Source organism: Chiloscyllium punctatum, chromosome 41 (genome assembly GCF_047496795.1).
Source record: "Chiloscyllium punctatum isolate Juve2018m chromosome 41, sChiPun1.3, whole genome shotgun sequence".
In the NCBI taxonomy this organism is placed as follows: Eukaryota; Metazoa; Chordata; class Chondrichthyes; order Orectolobiformes; family Hemiscylliidae; genus Chiloscyllium; species Chiloscyllium punctatum.
Genome location: NC_092779.1, coordinates 18,709,708 through 18,730,912, shown reverse-complemented (window position 1 = coordinate 18,730,912; position 21,205 = coordinate 18,709,708). Strand labels below are relative to the sequence as shown.

The following is a 21,205-nucleotide window of genomic DNA, read 5'->3' as shown; positions in this document are numbered from 1 at the left end:
AAAAGTGGAATATGTTGTTAACCTCTTTCTACATTTCTGGGCTTTCCTCCATATGGCTGAGATTGTACTGATCCAGGTGGAAACCTCCGCCCAGTCTCCATGAGCTAGTGTTGTTGCTTCCTTTGTTGGTTCTAGGGTAAGAGGGTCGTCCTGTGCACCATTCGGTCCACAGTGTCTATAACACTGTGTGCACACCTTCCTTTAAAGATGGTATCAGTGCCAAAAATACTATCTACTCTGAGTTCTAGTAAAATTGGTCCCAGGTCTCAACATTTCTTACGGATTCCAATGCTAGGTCGCTTTATTATCAACTTACTGAGATTTAGCGTTTCCAGAGGATACGAGCAATTAGTTTATGTATTAAACTTGAGAGTAACATAAGCGAGTCCAAACCATGGATCATAAAGAAACTAATCACACAGATATGAAACAAGAACTGGCTGAGGTAGAATGAGCGCATAGTCTTTAAAAGATATGGCAGTAAAAATGTTATATCACTCTTCCCAGGTCAAAAATCCATGGAACCATCTTCCTATGTATGTCGCTGCACGGACGTCAGTGGGTCAAAAAAGCAGCTCACAACAACATTGTCAAGAGCAAATTAGACATAGGCCAATTGGCATACCTATATCCATTGAATGAATAAAAACAAGTGAGAAACATGCCAAGAAAATGATTCAAAATGTTCATCAAAAGAATGTTCCATTAAAAAAAGATCCAGCAAGGAACAAATCCATGGATACTATTAAAAGAAAGTGTTTATGAGATGGCAAAGTAATAATAGCATGACTGAGAAGTGGGAGAGTTTTAGAAACCAGCAAAGATTTACTAAAGGTTGATGAAACAGGATGCAAAGAAATAAAATGGAGTGTAGAGGCTTTTACAAATATATAAAACATCGAGTAGCTCAAGTAAACATTGGCCCCTCAGAGGCAGAGAAAGGTGAAATTACTGTAGCTAATGAAGAAACAACAGAGAAACTTAGCAAATATTTTGAGTCTACCTTAGCAATGAGGCTAATTAAGAGGAAGGATCAGGGAAAAGTGTTGGGGAAACATAAGGGACCAAAACCCAATAAACTGCCAGGATCAAATGGCCAATCTTCTAGGGTTATATACATCAGAGGCTTAGATAAAGTGATGGAGAAAGATGTATCTATGTTTGCTGACAACAAATGCTAGGTGGTAGTCTAAACTGTGAGGAGTACACAAGAGACTGTAAAGAGATATAGTAATGGGCAGTAAGGTGGCAAATGGGGCATATATTGTGGGGAACACTGGGGTTATTCACCTCAGTAATCAGAATTTTAAAAACATGATAATTTTAAAAATGTGTGAATCCATTAATTGTTGGTGCTCAGAGAGATTTAGGTTGTTAGCATGAAGAAAGGTGACTTCAGTTGGATTTTAATTCTTGCTATAATTGTTCAGGGTGCTGTGTGAGACCACATCTGGGGTATTGCACACAGTTTTGGTTTTCGTTTGTAAGGAATCATAGAGTTGACTTGGAAGTGATTCAGCGAAGGTTTAGTCTTTGGGATGACAATATAATTCTATGATGAGAGGCTGAATAAACTGGGTTAATATTCTCCGAGAGAAGAATGAGAGGCGATCTCATTGAAACATGCTAGATTCTAACAGGCTAGATCTGGCTGGCAAATCTAGAACAAGGGGGCCACAGTCTCTAGACAAGTGGCTGATAATCTCAGACCAAGATGATTTGTTTCTTCATGTTGAGGGTTGTAAATCTTTACATTTCTCTATCCCAGAGGCTTGTGGATGCTCCATCGTCCAAAATATGGAGTGACTCCAAAATGGTGTCCCCCAGAGGTAGCCTGTGACATCAGCTGGCTGTGATATGCCGTGTGTGTCATTGATTCCACACTGTTCCTGCAAAATGCATTATCACAAGCACCCATGTAGGTGTAACAAGGGATGGCCAGTGCATTTGCCCCTGCAGCCACCATCACCGTCTTGTTGTCCAAACGTCTCCAGACACTGCCTGTTTCACGAGGGGCAGGGTGGGGGCTTCCTGGAGCCGGGTGGCAATATCCATGGGCTGAGACTGCTAGTGAGCCTGTGGTTCACCTGCTGAATTCAGATCCCTGCCACTCACCCTCAAAGTGGTACTGGAGTGATCCAAGTCTCTGGTCCCTTCACACTTCCTGCAATGGTATTTTCTATCATCACTTCTCTGATGTCCAGTTGTGGTATAGCAAGTGTGTTCTTTGTGCCACACAGAGGCAACATTTACTCAGACACAGCCTTCAATGTATCCAAGCCTAGGGTGGCTAGACCTTTAGATGTCTCAGAAATCAATGTGAATTATGCCCAAACTGAGGTAGGAAACCAAGGAAATATGGTTCTTAAAGGCCAACACTTCACCTGAGTCATGCAAAAAGAAACCTCAACCAAATATTCCATTCAAAAACATACAAGCGCCTTTAAGGACTTCCACATTCATATTTAAAGAGAATCAAAAGGGCACGTTAGGCCTCCAATCCCATTCTGTCTCAGACACAAGAAATTGCCACTAATTTACTAATAATGAATGTAAATGGTTTCACACTAAGCACTTTAAATTTTTTTTAAAACCAAAAATGAAATGTTCCAAATATATGTTTTCATATGCTAGAACACTTGTACATACTTAAAATGTTTGTTCCTCAATAAAGAAAGCTATTTCAGAAATCACTTAGGTGTTTTGGAAGTTTACCTTGTAAGATACTCTTTTATTTTAAAAGTTTATTCATAGAATACTATAAATAAAATCATTTGTAGTTCTACCATTCTATAAATATTATACATCGCAGAACAGTTTGAAATGTATGGAAATGCACTAGTAGAGAAACCTTAATGAAATGTAGAAGACAAAATACTGGAAAAACTGGAACCAAATCCAACAGCCACATTTAAATGTTTCTCCTCCTTGACCAGGGCAAGACATTTGAACAGTAGCAACCTTGTTTCTTTTATGTGTTTTTGTCTCCTTTTCTATTAGAGATTTCTTCATGTGCACATTTCTTGGTTGAAAGGTAAACACATACACACTTTGTTTATGCTTCCATCAGAAATAAATCAGATTAGAAAAGTCTGAAGAATTACACTTCACAACATACCTATATATTTGAGCGATGCAAAAAAGTTCAGCTTACAGAAGGTTAAAGCACAATTTTTACAGGACCTGGAACAGATGTTTATAACACAAAGTTGCCAAATTTGGAAAGACTATAATTATCTAATGTGCATATATACAAATATTTTACAAATTGAATGCTAACTGTGTGTGATAGTTTAGAGGGTGACAAATTACAGTAATATGTGGGATTATAATGAAGTGACGATGAATTTCCTCTCATCACGATCCAACTGGACACTTGACACTTTGAAAACTAGCCACAGGAAATTACAACATGTTATGCATTCATTTATTATCCCACAGTGGAATTTCAAGACCCAAATACATGTGGGGAAATGTTTTCAATTTAAAGTACTTGCCTCAGATAGATTGCTCTTTCAGTTCTGGAGTACTTTTTAAAGTTTAAATTTCAGCATCATTATCCCTAATTTCAGGCTCCACCCTCACCCCATTTAACAGAAGCTGTATATGTATTGTGAGCAAATACATTCCAGCCTTGAGATTGAACAACAGGCTGCTACCTGACCTGTGAAACTGAAACTTTTCCTCTCAGGTGGGAAGATATTTCGCGAACAATCTTTCTGGGCTGAGTAATTTATACTGAAAATCATTTATATTCCCAGCCAGTGTCATTACCCTTTAAGTAAACAAAAAAGAAACGCAAACTGCCAATTTCACACACTATACTGCTTCAGAATTCATAATGTCACATTTACACGTCACTCGTGTTTCTTGTGAATTCTTTTTTTCTCACATACTGATCACATTAAAAAAAATAAAAGCAACTTTTGAGAACGCAACTTCATTACATTTGCTTAAACCACCTATTGGGAAACAGCAAATTAAGGTTTCACACAACACATTGGCGTTGTTAGCTGAAATTCTGTTTCATGAAATTCAATAAAATTCAGTTGTGTCCGTATTCCACTCTCCAGTAGCGCTTGACTATTTTCACATTTGATACATAGTAGCAAAGCTCACCTGTTCCAACTAAATTCAGGTAGCAGCATGCAGTGCATCTGACCTACAATATCGAACATTGAATGGGCTTTGATACATTTAGTGGTATTGCGTTCAGGATGGTGCATGCCTTTTACTGATGTCTACATTGCTGCTCTGCATTTGATTAGCATAGCTCCTGTACTTGGTTCAGGTCTCAACTAGTGGAAACCAGATTGAATTTCTGTATTTTATTTGACAATAGTCAATAACTGCTAGGTGAATGTCGTAATGTGAAACAAAAAAAACATTCAATAACAAAGCTTAACAGCTGCTTAATGTGTATTCCTGAACATAACTTGGCTGCTGCTTCTATGAAGTGAGCTACAAATGTCAGTGATGTGTATTAACTATTAGCAACTTTCTAGCCATGCTTTCAGGGCATCTACATGCTAACCAGCCTACCCTCTGTATTAACAATATGGTCCCACTCATTCAAATCAAATACAAGTCTGTCAATGACTTAAATACTGTAATTGTTTTCAAACACAATTCTCTGACATCCACTTAACTCATCAAATAAACAGCTGCAAATTGGGATAACAGCAAACAGGTCTGTCTCCTGTATGCAAAGAGTAGATTTTCCTTTTTTATAAATGTCTTAATTTAGTACACATTTGCTAGCACTGTATCACTACAGCAAAATAAGCTTCTGACCTTTTACAACAATGTGGGGGGGTAGGGAGGGGCACTGTAAATTGTGCACTCCTTCCTTCCTGTCCTTTTAACAAGTCTTTTCAGCAGAACAGTCAACCAGATCAGTCAGTGGAGAAAAGATCCCCTGCAGAGGGCAATGGGGCCAAGCCACCAGTCACATTTGGAAGCTGAGAAAGATCTGGTAAACTCTGGATGTGGGACTTGAGCTCTTTTCGCACTTGAGTGACCTTGGCCAGTTTGTGCTTGTACTCCTGTAAAACAGAGAAAGATGCACGTCATCACTGTATGGAAATGTTTCCATTTTGTTATAAACAGGTAACATTTTCTGATCATCCAAGAAGGTAACAGTGTTGCGGAATGAATGATTTTCACAGCGAGTGCCTGCATTTCAGTAAATTAGTGTGACCTTAGCACTAGATTCGACAGGTATTGCTGAACAAGAATGTGAATTTCCACTTCCATGGGACTCCAGACAATTGTAGGATAAGAGATGGCGCCCGAATTCATTTGATTTAAGGAAGAACTCATTTATACAGGCTTTAACCTTGCCAGGACATCCCAAGATGTTTACAGCCAATGTTTACTTTTGAGGCTTAACTTGGGCACAGAAGAGTCCACAAACAGCAGTGAGAGGTGTGACCAGTTAATCTGTAGTGTGAACTCTTGTTGAAGGAGGGCTGTTAATTAGAACACCGAACAAAAGAACTCTGTGCTCTTACCAAAACAGTGAGGTGGAATCTTTTATATTTAGCTGAAATGACAGACAATACACTGGTTTAACAATTAATAAAAGACAGCACCTTCAAAACTAAAGCATTCCTTTAGTACTGCGCTGAAGTGCGACTTGAAATTGCACATTCAAGTTCTATAATGGGGCTTAAACACAGAGTATCCTATCTCATTGTTGAGATTTCTACTATTGGGTAAAGCTGACATTTGATTTTATGAGCTATGGCAGGTGAAGTCCCACTCCAGGACTTGACCATAACAATCCAAGCTGATATCCCAGTGCATCACTAAAGGAGCTCTGCACTGTCAGAGATGCCCAGCTTATGGATGAGAATATTTAACTCAGAGCCCACCTGTCCTCAGGCCAGATGGTGGATGTGAAAGATCCTTTGGCATCATTATGAACATGGACAGAATAGAGTAGAAATTTATTGTCACGTATTTTTACATGAAAAATACAGTGAAAAGTTTTATAAGTCGACGCCCTCAGAGCCTACATCAATGACAGAAGTAATATGTAATAATAATAAGCTAAATTAAGACAAAGTTCATCACAGTTCAGATAATAGGGTCCAGGAAAGCCAATGTAGGAACGAGGAATACTCTGAAGATGCAGCCAAGACGAGACCATTATGCTGGGACGAGAATGCCGCACTGGGCCACTGGATACTGGGCCAGAAACCTCCGCGAAGAAAACCACCCTGCTGGGCTGACACCGCTACTCCTGGACGAGACCACCGCCTGCTGGGCCGCTAGAATACCCAGATACCGAAGGTGAAGAAGACCTCCACACAGGGACAAGGCCTTCACACAAGGACACCGCCTGCTGGGCTGCTGGAATACTTGGACGCCAAAGATTAAGAGTACCTCCACACAGAGACAAGATCTCCACACCGGGAGTCCACCATGCCAGGCTGAGTCCACCTTTCTTTCCTTCAGACACCTGGGCCTAGCTGAGGATCTGGAGCCTCGGCCTAGCCTGTGAGTCCAGATCAGGGACGTCAGCCTGGGGATCCATTCCTTGCTCACTGGGAGACTCTGGGCTAGGGTACAGCCGTGTCCGACTTGTCCTGACTCTACTGCTGCTGCCGCTGGAAGCTTGCTCCTTCAGCCGAAGGAAAAAGAAAAAGAGCAAAAGTAAAAAGAAGAATGAAAAGAGGAAGAAATTTGACAGTAGTGAATGAGCTCCAGGCTCAGCCACTCAGCTCCACCTCCCCCCCACCCCGCCACTACTGTGCGGCCATCTCAAAAAACTTTCTGGTTAATCTTCACCCCTCTCTCAACGTTATAAAACCAATTGCTATTTGTGGGAATTAGCTGTGCATAATTGGCCACATTTTCCATATTGCAACAGTAATTACACATTTTATAGCAGCTAGTTCCTCACCACCACAATAAGTTAATAATGCCAACTGGATAGACTCTGGACTGGCTGATTGAAACCTCATTAATGGTGAACTGCTTCTGTAATGTTCACTTCATGAAACCCAGCTTAGCCCATGAACCTTGGGAGACTTAGTCTCATTCTGAGCAGCCACAACAACCACCCAAGAGAAAAAACTCCTAGTTAAAACACCAAAACATTTTTAAAAAGGCTTTGTCTACAGAGAGTTAAAATATGCTTATTATAATGCTGTTCTTGCCCAAGTTGAATAATTTGAAAGACTTTTAAATTAAACATGTTTTATAGACTTATTAATGCAATGACTGACATGATTGATAATTCAACCAATAGAATCTGATAATTCATTCAGTGTTCAGCAAGTCAAAATATTGGCAGGTGTCTAGTGTTTAATTCAGACCAAAGAGCTCTCAATACAGTAAGCGAAAGAGAAAACATTTGCATTTAATCTATATCTCATACACATTAGAACTTTAACCATGTACCATTTAACTAGCACAGAGATGGTGCATAATGATAATGTTCCTGGCCTAGTAATTTAGAATCCCAGATTAATATTCAAATCCCCCTCACATAAGGCAGATGGTGAAATATGGATTATTTAACTAGCACCAAAGGGTTCTAGTGCTGCAATGGTAGGATCTGACCTCTTGAGCCAAGAGATCCAGCTTTAAGTCCCACTCCTTCTGCAGGAGTGTAATAACATCTCGGAACAGGTTGGTTAGTAATTACCTTTAACTAGCACTGAAACAGGAACTCTGCATTTTGACAAACTTACTGATTGATGTGCCTTGCAGACATCTAGGCTCCAGACTTTATTTTGCAATTTGGATTGAAAACAAACAGCTTCAATTTTCCAAAAAGTGTCATAAATGAAACAGGGAAATTAATTCATCAGGAACCAGTGTGAACACAAAAAGGAAGAGTGAAAGCACCAAGTACAATTTGTATGTTAAATAGGTTAGAAAGGAATCTGATATTAAAACCCTACAAACCATTAACTCAAGAGTATTTCAGAAATCTTGCCATCTCAACAGAAACATTAACTCAGGGTCCTTAAATTGTTAGATTTATCAATTCTCTGAACCTATCATTAAAATGTGTTATTCAGAAATGTTCATTATCAAAAATAATCAAAGCAGATACAAAACTTGGGTCCAAAATACATTTTTAATAAGAGCATAAATGGTAAGGTTCCCACTTTTAACATTCCTGGTTGTAAAAAACATTAATAATTAATCCCAGCTATTATACCTAATTTATGTATAATTCTAAATAAACCAAGCAGTTAGTATTAAAATTGCAAGTTTAATGTATAACTAGACATGCAGAAATGGCAGATCCATGAAATTAGGATGAAATGGGACAGCATTGTACTCATTATCTGGGTGAGATGTGAAGGCACAAACAGCTAATCTAGAAATCTGACATTCTACTAACTGCATCAAAAACACATCAGATCCTCATTTGTTCCATCCCATGGGATCTATAATCAGGTTGTAATAGCAAATAACGTAACCAAAGAGTTTAATAATTCCCCTTTCCCAATTTGGTCAGCATGAGGTTGCACTGCACAACTTTTAACCAGCTCCACTAAGAGCCAATGCTCCTCAAAGGAGCCAACAGAAGCTGAAGAACAGATACAAGTTAAATTGAGAGGACTTGGAGTGTCACTGCAGTAGTGCTATGAATTGCTGCCACCCTCCCAAGCGCCTCCTCCTTCAGGACCTAAAGACTGCCGATGGGCCCACTACAAAGTGTTTTGTCAAAGGGCACATTATAATCCCCTCAGGGTTCTTCACCTGCTACAAATGGGCTTACCATTGGTCTCTGCAAGTTTGATCATGTGATGATTGACCATGTGACAGTTAAGGATACTCAATTTACTGTGCAAAATTTGGTGTGAAGATAGATGATCATCATTGCTCATACCTGGTGCTATTTTGCTTAAAGTGTCAAGATATTTTTTCCAGTTTAGCTGTGACACAAAGGAAAACAAAGGTGGGAAACAGGGTAACCAATGATGGGAGGGGGAAATTTGTACTGACTCAAGGGCTAGCAATGGGCTGCTAACACTCAGATTCCCCTCACAGTCAACAATCATAAAATAATTAACCATTAATCTATATGTATCTGGTAATACCCCGATATTGGAAATGTAACTAGTAGTAATCCTACAAATGGAAGGATAGCAAGGCACTGTTGTGGTGGTAATGTAACTGGACTAACTGTATAGATATCCAAGTTAATTATTTTGGGGCATTGGTTCAAATCAATTGAAAGCTAGTCTTAATAATATTGATATCACTGTCAGTCATTAAAATAAAATCTCGTTGACTAATGACCCTTAAGGAAGGAAATCTGCCAGCTGGGTCTGTACTATGTGTGATTTCAAAGAAATGTGGTTGACTCTTAAGTTATCTCTGAAAACATGTCAGTCTCATTATCTACTCTCCTTGACTCCAGGCTGTTCGCGAGTGGACTGGCCAGTTTACAATCAGCCCTTAGATTCTAGCAACTCTCTGTACTGACACTGTGGTGGTGTGGCAAAGACATAGCAACAAAAGCCAGTGATACCATGGATCTGGCAGCTACTGTGGTCACGAGAGACATTAAGGTTAAAGATCCCCTGGCTTTTACAGTTTTAGTGGCTGGGAAATTTCTCCTCTTCCAGGAACAAATCAGGTAACAAGAGGATTGGCAATCCCAGGCCAATGTCTGTACAATGTAGACTACAGCATGCACATTTGTGCATGAAAATTGCAATTGAGATCTTAAAGTTAACTCAAGCTACAAACTGAAACCCTCCTTCTGGTATCAGATGAGTGAAAACACTGGGCACCATTTAAAGTCCTCTCTGATGGCAGGCTCTGGACACTCCAAAATTCCTGTGACAACTGTGTTTCTCAGATGAGAACTAAGCTAGAGCAGTCAAATGATCTTCAGAACATCAGTTGCATCCTTAAAAATAACAGCTGAAGGGACTAAATTGAGTCACTCTCAGAATGGGACACAGGGAACAGCAATAAATAATTAACGCATGCCTGTTCAAATGATGCAGCCTACAAAGTGTGCTGCCTGCTAATTGTAATGATTGTGCCCTGCTGCCCACTGCTGTTCAGTGGCTGCATATCTCAGCAAGTAGCCCATCTTAGTGCACGACTAGTGCCACTTAATGCTCCTGAAAGAGAGTCATACTGGATTCAAAATGTTTACACTCTATCCCTCCATAGACACTCACCAGAGCAGCCTGTGGTATCATTGTGAATGTTGGCACATTCTTGCCTGATCCAACTTCTCATATCACGATCTGCTATGATTTACAAATTGCAAGTGCTGTAACCAAGCACTTTCTGCTTTATCCCCTTTCCTCAACCCAACACTAGCCTGGAATATCCTGAAGTATTAGAGTGCAAGAACTGCTATCCAGGCTCAGCAGTGGCGTGAGAGGCCGAAGGCTTAAATAAAGAGGACCTGATAGCGAACAACATTGTCACTCAATCTGACACTTGCAGCCACCAGCTCAGACACTTTAGAAAGGAACAGAGGTGGAAAGGAACTCAAGGTAGGATATGTGAGTGGTGAGCCAATGGACATGTGAGCTACAGCCAGATGAAGGGGGAAAAGATCATGACAATGCCAGCTACTTGGACAGTAAGGTCAGACTTTGATGGAGTGGCATAAGAAAAATCACTGATATGCATGACTCAGTCTCACTTACTGCATTGGCTGATTTGCCAGAAACTATCCAGGACCATGGAAGGTCTGGCTCCAACCTGGCATAGCACTTGGGAATTCAACATTTCCCGTGTGCAAGTAGTGTCTAGCACCATGAAAGCACTGGTGGATCTGATCATCACTCACAGTCAGATGTCTCAGTTTGCAGCTGGAAGCCACCCACTTTCGCAGCGCTGTAGTGAAAGTTCAGGCTGAGGTCATGACAACTCAACTTGTGACCACACAAACCATGACTGATGCCATTCAGGTTCGGACCACTGCCTGTATGAGAGTGAATAACAAATGCTCAAAGCAGTTTGCAGGGGACCTCACAGCAGTCTGGTAATCTGCTCCAGCAGATCACAGCGATTTTTGAGGGGGTCCCCCTGCGAGCCACATTGATCCCAAACTGGGGTATCCTTTCTCAGGATGGCAGCATTGGTCACACTCCTAGACTGCCAATTTTGTCGAGACTGCCATCTATGTGGTTTTGGTGCAGCCCAAAACTAGGTCCAGGGCTGAGAATCAGGTGAAAGGATATTCTGCATTGAACATCAGCATCACTTGAGGTATTACAGCATTGGAACAAGGGGCAAACGCAAACATCTTCAAAACAGTCACTAAGGAATTCACATGGTTGATTACATCCATTTTGAAAGGGTTGTTCAGTGTTTCTTGCATAATAGTCGCACGACTTCAGGAATCTGGTCAAGGAAATGATACCCATGGTCTGTGTTGGAAGGATGGTACTGTTTGGACTAGTGGACAATGTGACTCTGGAGGTACATTCAAGGTAATGAGAATTGAACTCAATGTTCATGGCTATCCTGGCTAGAAGGAAGACGTCCTGGCAACTCCTCCTCTGTCTGAGACTGCTCATGATTGCCAGACTGCAAAAGATGAAGTGGATTAGTGTGAATTGGGGCACCCCTCCACAATGAATACTGGAGGGGTCCTTCAGAGTTGTACAACCTTTGCTTTAATTCCCCAACTGCCTGAATGACATTCCTTGTGGCAGCATGCCTCTCGTTTTATTTAATCCGGTGCCATTTGCCTTTTCTATGAAGAGCAAATATCCTGAAAACACAGGACGGTAATTGTAGAGCTTAGAGCTGAGTTTGATAGACTGCTAGGAATGAACAATACGTTTGATAAAATACCTATACAGGGAAGGTAAACTGAAAAGGCAGGCCAGTTTAGCAATCACTGTTTCAGCATTTACTTTAGAGATTCTGTTTGGGATTTTCGGGTGGCAACAAAAAGTGCTGATTGTCGAAAAGTCTTCATTTCACAGGCAGCCATTTCAAGCCTCACGTTCATTTGAAGGAGACCTTTCATGTTAATAACATACACCACTGAAGTTAGATTTTGAATTGCACTGACAGATGGATTATCTACTGGGCACCTTCATCAGATCGGAACAGTGTCCTAGAATTAATTTAAAGCAGTATCAATCCTAACTTGCTATGCAGACTTTGAGTCCTCAAACACTTTGCACACTTTTTATCATATCAACATTAATTTAAGCACTTGAATTTAGGCTAGTTCTAGTTAGCAATTGGATCAAAGAAAGATAATAAGCTATACAGCAAAACAGAGATACGAAAATACTGGAAAGAAACTTTAAGCAAAAACATGCTTGATGTGGTTGCCAAATCTGAGCACATCAGTTTACTGGTAATTTCTTTTCATTGGCAATTGTATGTATGGACTGAATAGATAGGGAGAAACTGTTCTTACTCATAAAAGGATCACAAACCAGAGGGCACAAGTGTCTTGCAAAATAAAAAAAAGAGAAAAAAATATTTTCACTCAGCAAGTGGGCTGGGTGATTGGCTGCACTGCCTGGAAGTGTTTTGGAGGCTGGTTCAATTGAGGCATTTGAGAAGGTATTGAATGATTATGTAAATAGAAACAATGTGGAGGGTTATTTGGAAAAGGCAGGAGTTTTGCACTAAGATAGATTGCTCTGAGAGTCTATGCAAATGTGATGGGCCAAACTACCTCCTTCTGCATCATGGCGATTTTGTGATTCCATGATTCTTTGATTGTTATATTGGTGCCTGTAGATACCCTCAAGCCAATCATTAGGACAATGAGGTTCTTCAGTGGTTAAATTACAACCTGGATTGTAATAATCCAAATGTTTTTCATTGCTAGAATAATAGAAGCATATAGATTTGTGGAAGAGCAAAACAGGGTAGCTGAAAGCAGTTGAGGAGTCCGGGACAAGGGGCCAGATATCCAGGAAATTTAGAACAAAGGGTAAAAGACATCTTTTTGTAAAGAGCATTGTGAAGCTGTGGAAGTCACCCCCTGGTGGCTGAAGTAGAATCTATGTTAACATCCAAGATCAGATTGAACAGGCAGAGGAATGGGATAAGAAATAAGGCAAATGGATATGGAAAATTAGAGTTACAATAAATTGCTCAGGTGGATGGTAAAGACATCGTTGACTGGTTGGGCAACAAGGTCTGTTTGTCACCCCATGATGCTTTATTTTTAATTCCAGATGTGAAGCATTTCTTTTAGCTCTACTATTATACTGAGGACTGAGCAGTAGGTTGCCAAAAGGTACGACACACGTATGCCCCATTAGTTATTAGACGTGAAAGTTGTAGAATTTAAAAAAATCTTCAAATTGTAGCTTAGCCAAAACATCAAATCAAATTATTCCGCAATAAAACTAAATAGATTGAGAAGTTGAGAAATGTACGAGTCACAGACATCTCACAAGTGGAGGTCTTCCAAGAAGTCAGGGTTTACGCATATCTTCACAGAAATTTGGAGCAGAGTCACAATCTTTGCACATCAGAGACGATAAACTTCTCTGCTATTGCAATTTTAAAAAGGATAATGGATTTGAACTTTTAAAAAGTTGATACTTAAAATAAATTATATTTTATACACTAATTTTGGATTCTACGACTGGAAATGTAATCTTATGTAAGATAAATCAGTGATCAGACAAGTGATGACTTGCTTTTTACAGGTGAAGCTTACATCCTCAGGTTGCACCTCTCTAATTAGGCACTTTCTGTAACTGAAGAACTTGCAGTGTTTCTAGTTTTCAAATATGTGAAACAAGAAAAACTCTATCAAAGAAAGGCCAAAATATGTTAAAGAAACTTAGCTGCAAGATTGGTTCAAGAAGATAGCCCAGGAGAGCGGTCACCAACCCCCGAGAACTGTTTGCACAAGTGTGATAACCCAATGGCTTAATAGTCCATTAAAGATCATCATTAGACATTAGCACAAGTCAGTGCCTTCAGGACAGTGAAGTGTGGGAGGGGAGTGCAGAACAACAAAGATGGTTTGTTATAAAACTCCACTGCTTACCCTGCCACATCACCTCTGGCAAAGGACCTGTCCTGAGGCTGCTGGATTAGGGAGGTTTGACCTGAAGCTTGATTCTTTGAAGTAACTACAAGCAACAGCCTGCTGTAAGCAATAGTTTTAAGCTTCATTACTCCAATTATCCTCTTCTTTTGGCTTGCGCCATCATGGAAACATAGGAAATAGAAGCAGTTCATAGGCCACTCAGCTTTTTGAGCCTGCTCCACCATATGGTATGAGCGTGGCTAATCATCCAAATCAGTATCGTGTTTCTGCTTTTCTCCTGTATCTTTTGATCCCTTTAGTCCGAAGAACTATATACATTTTTATCTTTCCTTGAAAACATTCAATATTTTGTCCCTAATTTTGGTTTTTGTGCAGCAGAGAATTCCAAAGGCTCACCATTCTCTGCGTGAAGACATTTTTCATCCCGGTTCTAAATGGCCTAGTCTGTATACTTCGAATGTGACATGCGATTCTAGACTCCCCAGTCATCAGGGTATATCCTTCCTGTGTTTACCCTATAGAGTCCTGTTCGAGATCTGTAGGTTTCTACGAGGCCCCCATTAATTCTTCTGAATCCCAGAAGAATTAATCATTCTTCTGTCATTCAATTTTTCTGCCTTCCACCATATCAACATCCTTTCTTTCTTTCATACTCTTTCCAGTCTGGTGTATTTGAATTTTTTATCCCCCTCCTCCTCTCTTTGGTCATTGAAGCACTCCAATATTAAAATAATTAGTTAAAACCTCTAGCAGAGGATTGTTCACATATTTCCAATCAACCTGTTCAGAGTATTATTACATATCTCTGGAACAAGTGGGACTAAAACGCAGGCCTTCTGGCCCAGAGAGAGGGACACAGCCACTGTGCCACAAGACATTTTTTATATGTTGACCGCGCCCTAGATCTGGTTAATTGGAAAGTCAGACAATCCCACTACTCAAACACACCATGCGTGTTTATGTGTTTTAAGTGAATTGTTGGTTGAAAAGCAGAGGGTTGAAGTGTTTTCTCATCATTGAGTTATTTTTTACTTCCTTGGTTGCCAAATGGTGGCACCTAGCTATTATGTGTGAGTACTCGTAAGGTGTTTTTTTAAAATTGAAATTAATGCTTAAGAGGGTGTCCCGGACACCACACTTTTGACTAGTCAGCATTTTCTATTTAACAAATGTACTCTAGAAAGAAATTGTTGCAATTTATGCTGCATCTAGAATGTCATTAATCCACCTGCCAGGATGATTGAAAGAGATGCAATCACTCCCTGGGAAGCTCCCACACCCACAAGAGAAAGTTAAACTTATACGACCATGGAACAAAAGTAGGCCAATTGATCCTTCAAGCCTACTCTGCCATTCAATAAAATCATGGCTGACCTGATTTTAACCTCGACACTACATTCCCACATATCTCAAATAATAATCGTTCATTCCCTTAGGAATTAAGAATCTGTCTACCTCAGCCTTAAAGATATTTAGATTAGATTACTTACAGTGTGGAAACAGGCCCTTCGGCCCAACAAGTCCACACCGCCCCGCCGAAGCGTACCCACCCATACCCCTACATCTACATCGACCCCTTACATAACACTAGGGGCAATTTAGCATGGCCAATTCACCTGACCTGCACATCTTTGGACTGTGGGAGGAAACCGGAGCACCCGGAGGAAACCCACGCAGACACGGGGAGAACGTGCAAACTCCACACAGTCAGTCGCCTGAGGCGGGAATTGAACCCGGGTCTCCGGCGCTGTGAGGCAGCAGTGCTAACCACTGTGCCAAAGACTCTCTACATCCACTGCCTTTTAAGGAAGGGAATTCCCTTAGAAAAAAAACGTTCCCTCATCTGGCTTACAGATGTGACCTCTTATTTTTAAACTATGACGTCTAATTCGAGATTTTCCTACAAGAGGAAATATCTTTTCCACATCGACTCAGTGAAGGCACCTCACGATCTTAGATGTCTCAATTAAACCAACTCTAAACTTGAAGACCCAGGCCTAGCTTGTCTAGCCTTTCCTCAAAAGGCAATCTGCTCATTCCAGTCTAGTAAACGTTCTCAGAATTATTCCTAACATCTTTCTGTAAAAACGATGACCAGTTCTGTACAATATACTTCAGATGCTGTCTAAACAATGCATTCAGATGAATAAGGAGCTAACTATTTAAGGAAACCCATTACTAGTGCAACATACCCACTGAAAATAATGGGACAGAATACAAACTTTGGGCCTTTAGGAAAATAAGTACGCATCAAAAAGATAAAAATCGCTGGGAGGGTAGATTCTGAATGCGTTTAGTTCACGTGAAGTTACCACCAATTAAAGGCAGCTTTCGACTCCTGCAAATGAGGTGCAGTGTGACTGCAGTAGCTCATTCAACTGGCTGGGAAATATAGCAGGAGCAGAACGATACACGAATGATGGGACAATAGTCCAGAAAGAGAACTCTGATTTGTGCGTGCAGTTTTGGAAGCTTTTTGGAGAAAGTTGAAAGGAGTAGAGACATAATTTATTCAAAGACGACCAGAAAGTCCTCCGACATTGCAAAAGCAGTTAAGTGGCCACCATAGAGATCAATGCAGGAGTCTGGCTCCCAGGATCTGAATACATTGCTGGAAGATACTTGATGAGCACATGAGTGGACAAAGTCAATGAATGCTTCTTAAAATACCATATCCTGGTCACATGCAGTCACACATTGTTCAGGGCACCAAATATCCACCATTCAACCATTACGCAACCTGGATTCATGTTGAATATTCATATCCTTCACACACTGCAGGTCTCACAACCATTTTCCACCTCTCTCGCTGAACAAAGTGATCTGTAGTAGGAGGCAGAGCAGCAATTGGTGGGAGATAGAGCTTGCTGTTAATCAGGATGACCATCAGAGATGTTATGACATGTTACATCACCAAAGACACTTAGGATGATAGTTTATTCCTGCTTTATCTATCTAAAATCCCACTTCATACTCAACAGGCACAACATTAATAGTTCAGATGGTCCAACCACACACATCTTGCTAACCTTTCCAGCCCAACTCTCTCATTCTAACCTTCCCTTTGTCTACTTATGCTTTCAGAACACCCAAGAACTAGTAGCTAGCTGCTAGTAGAGCTTCACAATGAAGGCATAGATGAATGGGAGACCAATGAAGAAGAAGTACCAGCAGTGATCTGAAAATAGGAACCACCAGTTCAGAAACAGACATTATGCCTGCCTTGAGTGTGATAGAAAAGGGGAGATCAACATTTGGTGAGTTATTAGGAGTGAATGGGCTTCAGTCAAACCAGAAGAAAAGACAATCTGTGTGCTGGCTTGCCAGAGGGCAAAGTCACTGATGGCACTCACTGTAGTGGATTCAAGTGATCATTTTGATGTGATGGTGTACAGAGAAACAATTGACAAACTTGCACAGAACCTATTGTCACTTTCAAGAAGCAGGAAGGAGACAAGTCCAAACTGTCACAGACCTTCATACAGAGTTTGCAGAACTGGTGTAGGCACAAAAGGGCCAAATGGCCTCCTTCAGTGCCATAACAATTTTGTGATTCTGAACCAGGAGCTCATCCTTTCCGGCCTGGAAGTGGTGATCAACTTGAGCAGAACACTTGCAGACATAGGCATGATCAGCTCTCCGATTTCTGATGTTTCAGCTTCCATTCCAACACATGCCAAAACCATACAACATCTATCTGCTACAATGGAAACAAGAGTCTGAAGCCACAAAAGCTTTTCATATGCAAGCCCAGCTCGGTGCCATCAAGGCTGTGCAAACTAGTGCTAAAAAGTTGTATGCACGGATGCTCAACAGTGCAGAAATTTGTGCTTCAGCAGATTACTAATAGCGCTCAGGCAGCTTCTCAGAGGATTGTCAATGATGCCGGAATCTGCCATCCTCTCTCAGGCTCACAGTGCTTTTTAAAAAAAAAAATCATAGAATCCCTACAGTGTGGAAACAGGCCCTTTGTCCCAACAAGTCCACATTGACCCTCCGCAAATTAACCCACTGAGACCCATTCCCCTACCCGATTACTTTAATTTACCCCTGACTAATGCATTTAACCTACACATTCCTGAACCCTATGGGCAATTTAGCATGGTCAATCCACCCAACCTGCACAGTTTTAGATTGTGGGAGAAAACCGGAGCACCAAAAGGAAACCCACACAGAAAAGGGGAGAATGTGCAAACTCCACACAGTTGCTAGAGGTTGGAATTGAACCTGAACGCCTGGCGCTGTGAGGCAGCAGTGCTAACCACTGAGCCACCGTACTGCCCTTGTTTCCATCGCTGTCACTCTACCAGTTTCTCAACTGCTCTTTTTTTAAGCAGTCGTCCCAGACTATGCTATGCCAAAGCATTACAACCCAATGTCAGTCTAAAGCACCCTACAAGGTCAAAAGACATTTCCTCCACTGCAAGTTAGTATTCCAACAGCCATGTCGCCATGCAGTCATTGGGACAGAACCTTGTAGGCCAGATAAAGGTGCCTACAAGACATGCACCATGGAAAGTATAAGGGTGAGTAGTTGAGTAATGTATGGATTCCTGTCACTCTTGTTGAATCGAGTTGGTACAGAACGGTTTCTTTGTTGTATCTTTATTGTGGTCAAGAGAATGGTATGTCTGCAACTGATGGGAGGTAAGGTGGGGAAACACCAAGCATCTGGGGGTTGTACTGAGGTGAACCATAGTCTGCCCAGGGTCAGCTGCCTCTTTCTCTCCCTCAGGTAGTTGCTGAAACCCTATACCCAGGACAGCAGTCTCAATATGGCCAGGTCAAAAATCAAACTTCCAAGAACCATGAAAAACCAATGCCCCCACCCTGAGTGGTGGAGGAGTCTCTCTCAGTAGTTCAGGCCACTGACTGTCTGTTCCTTGACATTCCTCGTTACAACATGGGTCTCACCGTACAAACACTGGCCATGTGCGGTCAGGATATGCAGTGACCCCTAGGCCTCCATCATTGAGCAGCCACTTTCCGGCCATTGCATTGTTTTGGAAGATTGCTCTGTGAAATGGAACAGGATGAAAGCAGGTGCCAAGACTGCGGGCATTCACCTACATGATGTTCTGGGTGTGGTCACACATCAGTTCCACGTTGAGTGACTGGTATCGCTTGTGATGTTGGTACATCTCCCAAATGAAATACTGGTGCCTGAAATACCCTGTGTGTACAGTCAATAGCTCCCTGCATCATACTGGAGGCCATCATCTTGCCAAAACCATCTGTCCACTCCTCCTGCTTCTCTATGCTCAATAGTGAAGTCCCCTCTCCTAGTGTACAAGACTAGTGAGCCTTGGACACACGATAGACAACAACTTCCAAAATATTGCTGATATCACCTGGAATTGTTCATTTACACAGAAAGCAAGGGCCAGGGCCACTGATAGGTACAGGCAGCAGTGTTCTCATCTTGCTCGGAGGCTGCAGAACTGGTTTGAGGTGGTGGCACGATTCCATGTCTATTTTCTTGCTGAAGGACAGTCGCCAAACACATTCTATACAGTGAGGTGCTCTCTGAGACTATAAGTGAGCAAGGTTTCTTGCTGTTCTACGTAAGCAGCCCGAACCTCTCCGTTGTTTTCTGCTTCATACTCCAGATGTTGTCGTCCATCGGGAAATGAAATGATAGCTGTTACAGTTGGTCCAAACAGCATTTTCAGAGGCTTTTCCAAAGTACACACCTCCAGCTAATAATCCAGCACCATCCCCTCTGATTCCTGTTCAACAATAGTACCTTCACAAACTGCAAGTAAACAGTCAAAGATACCATACCTGCACAAGTCGAAAGCAATGCTTTTAAATACGATGGGGGCAATCCCCCATGAAGCTATGCATGTTAACAGATGACATTAATATGCTAAGGCAGTAGGGCTCCTGTGACACGCTGATAATGCACCTACCACAGGGCCAGAAGATCTATGTTAAAGTCCCACCTGCCCCTGAAACATGTCATAACAAATCTGAATAGGCTGATTTAAATTTAAAGGAACAGTGAGGCTGAAAATCTCAGCTCCGCCTACATCAGAATTACAGGCTAACTTGTTGTAATGATCAGTCAGCTCTGTAGAAGTCCAATTTATACAAAGGTGATCCCGGTTACTGCCCTCCACCAGACGGAGATCAAGACCAGCTGGTATATATTTCACAAATGCAAAAACACAAGTCTTGCTTCAAAACATGCCTAAAATTTATCGCTTCTGGAAAAGGACTGCTCCAACCACAAAATGTGACATTATTATCCTGACTCCCATAATACGCAAACATGGTCAGTTTAGAAGTTTCACGGTTTCCCAATAGTGTTCATAACATCTTACTTTCCAAGGTGCTAAAATTTTGGTGATAACTAATTCAATCGGCATAGTCTGCACTGTAGGTAGGTCTGGAAGTTGAGTGAGAAGCCGAGAGCACAGAATAGATTTCCCAAAGGTGCTGAGACAACACTTTCCCCAAGCTTCATAGTAGCAGTTCAACAAAATGCCTCAAATAGAACTTCCTTTCATAAACAACTGAAAATGTGTTCACTCCACTCAAAAATCACCACTGAATATAAGCTTTGAAACCAGGAAGCTGCTCATGGTACACAAAAGATTAGCTGGTCTGAAAGCCACTGCATCAGAAGCTTGATAAGGTGGTGCCAGTGACAAATATGAAAATTTCAACTAGCTCAAATGAAAAACATCTTTCTAGGCCGATTTGTTCAACATGCTGCGGTCTGCATCAAGGCTGAAATACGCCAAAATGCCACTGCATTGGATCTACAACTGGCATGTAACAGCAGCCAGTTTGGAAAAGGTCTCAGTCTATTCTTGACTCTTTGCACTTCGAAGGGGAAACATACTTGTGCCTTGCTGGAGCCTCATATTTACCTTTATTGAAGTTAGTATCAACTTTCAGTCTACAGATCACTCTCAGGTTGGTTGTATCCAAGTCTGTAAATGACTTCCTCATTGGAAAAATAAATCTAAATTACTGAATATACCCTCAGTTAAAAAAAAGGAGTAATTTTGAAAACAAAAAAAAACCTCAAAAGTCAGTATCTACTCAATGGCACTGGCACTGAGTTACCTGTACAGTGATCCTTAGATGGGAGGAGATTTCCAAAAAGAAAAAAACAACAGTATGAATTTCATAACTGACCTCTAGTCCTTGGCTTTTGTAAGGGGCAAACAAAATAACTTATTGGTGGGCAGCTACCTGGTGACAGCCACA

General features: G+C 41.2%; 1 protein-coding gene across 2 annotated transcripts in view; it reads right to left on the bottom strand.

The window, feature by feature from the left end:
* Positions 1 to 2,699: 2,699 nt before the first annotated feature.
* Positions 2,700 to 21,205, bottom strand: part of LOC140464900 (regulation of nuclear pre-mRNA domain-containing protein 1A-like) — a 58,605-nt gene continuing 40,099 nt past the window's right edge. The window contains exons 7-8 of one of the 2 annotated variants that reach the window (XR_011955013.1): positions 6,391 to 6,628; positions 4,957 to 5,045 (exon numbers count right to left, since the gene is read on the bottom strand). Coding sequence is in view for 1 of the 2 variants with exons in the window: in XM_072560495.1 (XP_072416596.1) it covers positions 4,896 to 5,045 (150 nt within the window). In the remaining variant the exon portion in view is untranslated. Of the gene's footprint in view, positions 5,046 to 6,390; positions 6,629 to 21,205 lie in introns of both variants that reach the window. The other variant, XM_072560495.1, reaches the window with a different exon arrangement.